Source organism: Populus euphratica, unplaced genomic scaffold (genome assembly GCF_000495115.2).
Source record: "Populus euphratica unplaced genomic scaffold, PopEup_1.0 scaffold458.1, whole genome shotgun sequence".
Taxonomy (NCBI): Eukaryota; Viridiplantae; Streptophyta; class Magnoliopsida; order Malpighiales; family Salicaceae; genus Populus; species Populus euphratica.
In genome coordinates, this window is record NW_011500340.1 from 111,393 (window position 1) to 119,231 (window position 7,839).

General features: G+C 28.7%; 1 protein-coding gene across 1 annotated transcript; it reads left to right on the plus strand.

The window, feature by feature from the left end:
• Positions 1-219: 219 nt before the first annotated feature.
• On the plus strand, positions 220-2,096 carry LOC105113824 (threonine synthase 2, chloroplastic-like). The gene has a single exon (XM_011010158.1). The coding sequence runs from the start codon at positions 314-316 to the stop codon at positions 1,838-1,840; it is 1,527 nt and encodes a 508-aa protein (XP_011008460.1). The 5' UTR covers positions 220-313; the 3' UTR covers positions 1,841-2,096.
• Positions 2,097-7,839: the final 5,743 nt, after the last annotated feature.

The following is a 7,839-nucleotide window of genomic DNA, read 5'->3' on the forward strand; positions in this document are numbered from 1 at the left end:
GACGAGTAATGATGTGTTTGGAGCGGAAAATTAGGTAGTGTTTATGAGTTTAATAATAATTATTTTTTAAAAGAAATTATTAGAAAATGTATGAGGATAATATTTTTTTGTTTTAAAAAATATTTTTAATATTAAAATAGTTTCAAAACATGAAAAAAAATTAATCAATTAATTCACATTTCTTTGTTTTTATGATTTTTTGAGCTTTTTGTAAATGTCACCCTTCAAAGAAAACAAGAAAAGAAAGAAAGGCAAAAAACCAAGGGAGCATCATCTTCCAAGTCCCTCCTCTGCCCACCCTCTCTATCTAAAAATGGCTTCCTCGTATCTCCTCCAATGTCCCAACTTCTCCACCAACCTCAATCTCCCTTCCAAGCCCACCACCCTCAAAATCACCCCATCTTTCCTCCTCATAAAAGCCGCCGCCACAAGTAATAACATTCGCGACGAAGCCCGCCGCCAGAACCTCACTAACCCACCACAAATCCATAACTTTTCCGCCAAGTACGTCCCTTTCGGCGCCGACCCAGCCACCAGCACCGAATCCTACTCACTCGACGATATTGTCTACCGCTCCCAATCCGGCGGCCTCCTTGATGTCCATCACGACTTCTCGGCCCTCAAAGCCTTCCCTGGCTCCTACTGGCGTGCCCTCTTCGACTCTCGTGTTGGCAAGACGACTGGGCCTTATGGAGCCGGTGTCTGGTCCAAGAAAGAATGGGTCTTGCCCGAAATTTCGAGTGATGATATTGTCAGTGCTTTTGAAGGCAACTCTAATCTCTTCTGGGCTGAAAGGTTTGGCAAGCAATTTCTTGAAATGAATGATTTGTGGGTTAAACATTGTGGGATTAGTCATACAGGGAGTTTTAAGGATCTGGGCATGACTGTTCTTGTTAGTCAGGTTAATAGGTTGAGAAAAATGAACAAACCTCTTTTTGGTGTTGGCTGTGCTTCAACAGGCGATACTTCTGCTGCCTTGTCTGCTTATTGTGCTTCTGCTGGTATTCCTTCTATTGTCTTTTTGCCTGCTAATAAGATATCTATCGCGCAGCTTGTGCAGCCCATTGCCAATGGGGCTTTTGTTTTGAGTATTGATACTGATTTTGATGGTTGTATGCAGTTGATAAGAGAGGTTACTTCCGAGTTACCTATTTATTTAGCCAATTCGCTTAATAGTTTGAGGTTAGAAGGGCAGAAAACTGCTGCCATTGAGATTTTGCAGCAGTTTGATTGGGAAGTGCCCGAGTGGGTTATTGTTCCTGGTGGGAATTTGGGGAATATTTATGCTTTTTATAAAGGGTTTCATATGTGCAAAGAGTTGGGGCTTGTGGATAAGATTCCAAGGCTTGTTTGTGCACAGGCTGCGAATGCCAATCCTCTTTACTTGTATTATAAGTCGGCATGGAAAGAATTTAAAGCTGTGAAAGCTAATAGCACATTTGCGTCTGCTATTCAGATTGGTGATCCTGTTTCAATTGATAGAGCTGTTTATGCATTGAAAAAATCAAATGGGATTGTTGAGGAGGCTACTGAGGAGGAGTTAATGGATGCAATGGCACAGGCAGATTCAACCGGGATGTTTATTTGTCCACATACAGGAGTGGCGTTGACGGCTTTGATGAAGCTTAGGAAGAGTGGTGTTATACGTTCGAGTGATCGGACGGTGGTGGTTAGTACTGCCCATGGGCTGAAGTTTACTCAAAGTAAGATTGATTATCACTCGAATAATATTAAGGAAATGGCTTGTAGGTATGCGAATCCGCCTGTTAGTGTTGCGGCTGATTTTGGTTCTGTTATGGATGTTTTGAAGAAATATTTGAGTAAAACACCCAAGTATTAGGGAGATTATGAACATTTTAAGTTTTGCTTATGTAACTCTAGCATATTGTTGTCTTGGCTTAGGGGTTGATATTGCTGCTTTTATAATTTTTGTCATTGGATGTTTCGTGTTAGGATTTCGGACTATCCAATTTTGTAGCCTTCCATAGAGATAAATCATATGTAAGGCTGCATTGCCCTTTTTAGATAAAGACATTATAATTCGAATTGGTGCAAGTTTTATTGGTCATTTTGGTTTCAGGTGTTTACTTTCTGTATATTTGCTTCTGGCGACCTTGTTCTTCATGATATTGTTAGTAGGAAACTTTGTTCGGTGCAAACATTTAAAAGGACAGTTGATCTTCAGTTTGTATTGTTAAATTGCTGCATATCAAAGCAGCCTTGAAGCATGACATAAATATTCTGCTATGTTCTGTTCAGATTTTCTGTCTGCTCTGGAATCAAGTTAGTGACCTTATCTGCCATGTCTTTGGCGTTATCATTATTCTGAGTAGCAGCTGCATTTACCACTTATCTCCTGAGAGCATTGCCAGGAAATTGCTTTCCGTGCGTTGTTTTATGAGGAAGATTGCCAACTAGTATTCGAAGTAGCTAATAAAGCTGTTATATTTTTATTTTTTTTCCATAGGTTTATTTTACTTGAAGGTGGTGCCTGGGTCTTGAAGAACCCACATGTGTAGCGACTAGTGAGCCATCTAAAGTAGGAAGGTCTGAAACTTTTATATCAAGGGATAGACTTTCAGGGTATTAGGGTATTAACATCTCGGTCATAAACTGTATGGCAGAGATGCAAACCAGATATATGCAGTTGCTTACAAGTTGCTTCAGTTACAGAAAAGCAACCACTGAAGAGTTATTAACGCAAGTTCTCTTATCATTCTTATTGGAGTAAACAGAAAGGGTGAACGCAAAAATGTTAGTAAATAGGGCTCACGTTCCAGCTGCAGAGGCTTCTTGCTTGAAGCATAGGGATGAACCTCTAAAAAAGTAATGTAATGTTGATTATTTTGGTCATCTGGTTTGTTAGGTCATGATTTTCGGCATTTGAGACCTGTAACCTATACAAAAGTAGACCAGGTTGCAATTACTTGGCTAAATCAGGGAAGGCTACATAAAAATTTCCAGGCCTGTTCTACTCCATTGTCAATAATTCTGTGCTCAGTTTTTTATGCATTGATCATCAATCACAAACCTGAAAGGCAAGAAACAAAGTAGAAAACAAAAAAAAAGCTAGCCAAGATTATTTTTTAGGATTGGGCTATCAAGTTATCTTTAAATGGATATGGAGTGTAACATTCTGAAATTTTGTACAATTTTCATCTTTCTAATTATCTTGAACTTGAAAGTTTAAGGGTAATTTTTATTTTTAATACAATCATAAGAACTATTTTAAACTCAATATCTAATAATTTCATTATAAAATAAAGTGAAACACAATCTTTATTTATACTTTTTATATAAATACATCGCAATCCAATTTATTCGCATGAAATGTATTTACAAATATTTATTGGACAATACTAAAATCTATTTAATAAAAAAAAATTAAGTAGCTCAATAACATTTCATGAGGAGTTTGTGGTTTTCAAGAGAAAATATTTGTAAAATAAACAAAATCACAAAACTCATAATAAATATTTGCATTATCAGGTTACTAATTATTGTCAACTATACAAGCAAACCAATTTCACTAAATTTTTTATAATTATATTAATTCATGTCATTTTAATTTCATACATTTTCATTAACCTTTGATGAACTCTTATTTTATTATTGTACTCATTTAACTATCACAGTACATCATATCAACTTTTATTCACAACATATTTTATTCATGATATAATTCATTTCCTTAAACATACTTGATTCATACAATTGCATATATCTCACAACTATATTTGGTACACGCTATTATTTCAATTCACAATACATTTTATTTAAGTCACTTTTCATTTCACAAACATGCTTATTCCCTTTCATCTTCATGAATATTTAATATATTCTAAGCAAACTCTCACGTTATTCTAAATTATTATTTAGCATTCTGGAATTTTAGATACAAATTCATGTTTCCTCCACATATATTTTGTCATTTTAGCTTTTTATATGATTATTTGTCTAGTTCTGTTTGTTGTTGTTCAAGTTTAATCATCATAATGTTTTATTGTTTCATTTTCTTTCACAAAAACCATGCTATTATCCTTCATACACATACATACACACGTGCATTACTTTTTTTCAAAAAGATTTAAGACATGCATTTTACCTTAACTTATTATTTTCAAATAGAAATTGCAGGATGGAATTTGAATAAAGTTTTGTATGAGAAAAACGAAAAACTCCACTGAAATTTTATTAAACTAAGAATATATATATATATATAACACATCACAAAATTCCAACATCATCATATAATTTTAAATTTAAATTTTTTTAATAGTGTTTTTAAAATATAAAAACAAATAGATCTTTTCTGTGAACATTGAGCTATCATGAATTATATGATTTGAAGGCTTAATATGATAAAAAAAAATTAATTTACTTGTTTATTTTTCAAAATAGAAGGATTGAATTAATTTTAAAAAAATAGAATTAAGGTATGATATACTATTTATTATATAATGTATCGCTTAATTAATTATGATGCACATACATTTTTATTATTATTAACATAACATAAGCAATGTGGAAAAACTACTTTAGTTATTTTTTTAATTAGTGTGGATTATAATAATGAATAGGTGATTTTGTCTTCCAAAACAAATTCACACAAAGCTATTTTTAGGGGTTTAATAATTTTTATCCATGTTTATTTGTTATTTTTTAATTGTACGGGATTCCTCAGTTTTTTCATAATTTTTTGCATAATATAATTTCTCAGTCATTTTAAAAACAAAAATAAATAACTTTGTTCCAAAAGCTTTTTCAATTTTTCCTTTTGGCATACATAGTGTGACTATTTTATTGTCAATGAAATAAAAAAAACTTAGGCTTGGCTTTAGGGGCATTTTAATTATTTTCACATTGGGTTTTTTTTTTTTGTAATTATCATGTGGTCTAAGGGTGATTAGATAATTTGATTAATAAATAAATAATTAAAAAAATAAAATTATTGGCACATTCATAGAATGCATCAACAAGTGAGCCACCCTATCATCTTTAGATGATGCAAGTAGTGGTGCATGGTAAAAAATAAATTAGCTTTCTTGGTGTTTCTTGATTGGTAACAACAAGGTACAAGTTAGTTTGTGTTGCTTAATTTTTAGCAGTTTAGTGGTAATTGGTTTTTTTGTTTTTTCTTGAAATTTGGCCCTCATTTTTTTTAATTTATTTTATTTGAAATGGTTTTTATAATTGATTTTTTTTTTTACAATTTTATCCTCCTTAGTTATATCTACATATTAGATTTTACCTTTATTCTTTTGATTGTTATTTTTAAATCTTGACAAAGTTTTTAAAATTAATTTTTTAGTTTATCCTTCAATATTAAATTGAGTTTTTTAATTGAACTCAAGTTTAGAATTTAACAGGTTAGAAATTTGAAAAATTAACTCCGGTTTAGGATATTCTTCAAGTTTGTTTATTGTTTTATTTTTTTTTATTACACTCTTGTTTATCAATTTTATCATTTAGTATTTGATTTAATTGAATACTAAGCTCCAAAAAATTTTCCTTTATGTAGGATTTTTTTATTGATTTTAAAAATATCTCATATCATTTTATATTTTATTCTTTGTTAGATTTAACTTTTTAAAAAATATATTTTTTAATTAAATTAAATTAATTTCTCAAGTTTTTTTTAACATATATATATATATAATGTGTCATCATCTCCATTTATTTTAATATTTTTTTAGGTTAGAAAAACCATATATCTAACCTAGCACAACGTCAAGCAAAAAATTATTTTTTAAGTTTATATTGTTTTAATTACATCTTTCATTATTCGATTTATTAAGACATTAAAATCTTTTTTTTTCTATATGGTTTATTGACTAATTTAAAAAAATGACATTATTTATCTTGGTCTTGTTATTATTCATTGTTAATTTTTTAAATCATATTATTAAATTAAACCTAGCTTTAAGCTTTTTTTTTTTTTTCAATTATATCTTTCATCATTTGATTTATTAAGATATTAGATTCCTCTTCTTTTTTTTTTCTATATGGTTTATTGACTAATTTAAAAAATGGCATGGTTTATCTTGGTCTTTTTATTTATCGTTCATTGTTAATTTTTTTAATCATATTATTAAATTAACTTAGCTTTATAAATCTAGTTAGATCAATCACTCGAGTCTTGATTTTTTCTTTTAAAAAAAATATTGATATTGCCCAAGCTTCCTCTTTTTAATCATGTTATTAAATTAACCTTGCTTAATGGATTCAATTAAGTCAATGACTAGATTCTTGAATTTTTCTTTTTTCTATAAAAATATTAGTCTAAGTCACGTCATAGCGAATAAGTTTGCTTGAGTAATTTTTTTTAGACTTTTTTAAGTGAATTTTTTATTTGTTTTGGGCCTTCAATATTTAGTTAATTAGAATTGAGATTCCTAATTTATTTTGATTTGAATTTCATGGTGTTATCACGGACTCATGTCCTTGATCAAGAGTATTACAGATTAAGCATGATTAGCCTTGGTCAATCTAGCATGTCGATATCTTAATATTTATTAAAAAAATATATCATCTAATATATTATTATCTTAATATTTTTAAAATTCTTTGTTCATTATACATCAAACTTTTTACTTCCTAACATTTTAACTTTTTTTAAAAAAGACAAGTTATAATAAAATGATATGGCCATATTGTAGTGCTAGAAAAAAATAGTAAAGAAACTAAAAGCAAATGTCATTTTCCATGTAGAAAATATGATTTTATAAATTTTTCTAATTTGTTTAATGTAACTATGGCAAATTAATATGTAATTTTGTTTTTTATTTTTTTCATAAAAAATTTTTTGTTTAGATTTTTTCCCTTTTTTTCCTTTGAATTTGACATATTTATTATTTTACACTTGGTCTATTTATCAATATTTTTTTCTTATCTTCAATCTTTTATAAAAAATTTTTTTGTCATTCACACTTTTTATTGGAATTTTTTTTTTTGTCATTCACACTTTTTATTGGAAAACAATTTTTTATTTTTTATTCTTTACACTTGGCATATTTATCACTTTATATTTTTTTCTATTTACACTCTTATTTTTTTCTTATCTTTATTATTTTGTAATTTTTCTTTTTTTCCTTACATCTTTTAAGGAAAAAATATTATTTTTTATCCTTTATACTTGTCATATTTATCAATATACACTTGGTCTGTTTATCACATTTTGATAAGCTCATCAATGGACTTAAAAAATCATACAAAATCCAAACCAACTCAAGATATTTTACTAAACTCATGACTCAAATTATAAAATTAAAATAATTCAGTAAAAAAATAAAGCTAATTATATAGCCTTATTTTCTTTAAAAGAAAAATCATGTTAACTTTCAAATCCATCACTCGGGTTCCATGAAGTTCGATTCTCAATCAATCAAATAATGAATGATGAATTTTTTTTAAAAAAAAACTTCAATTAAACAAAAAGGTTCAAAAAATAGCAATTAAAAGAATGAGGATCAAAATTCATATATCAAATAAATTTTATATTTGATTAGAGGGTGAAAGTAAAAAGAAAAATCCATGTAGCAACAGGACCGAAAAAATCAAAAGAATGAAGATCAAAATTGATATAAAATTAAAAATAAGTTTTTGATTGAAAGGTGAAATTGAAAAAATAATAAATTTTACATAAAGGCCAAGAAAAAAATTAAAAATCAAAACTTTGATTGAAAGGTGAAAATAAAAATAATAATAACTTTTTCAAAAGAGTTAAGAAAAAATTAGAAGCCAAAACTTTAATTGAAGGGTGAAAATGAAAAGAATAATAACTTTTTCAAAAGAGTTAAGAGAAAAAATTAGAAATAAAAATAATGAGGATCAAGTTAA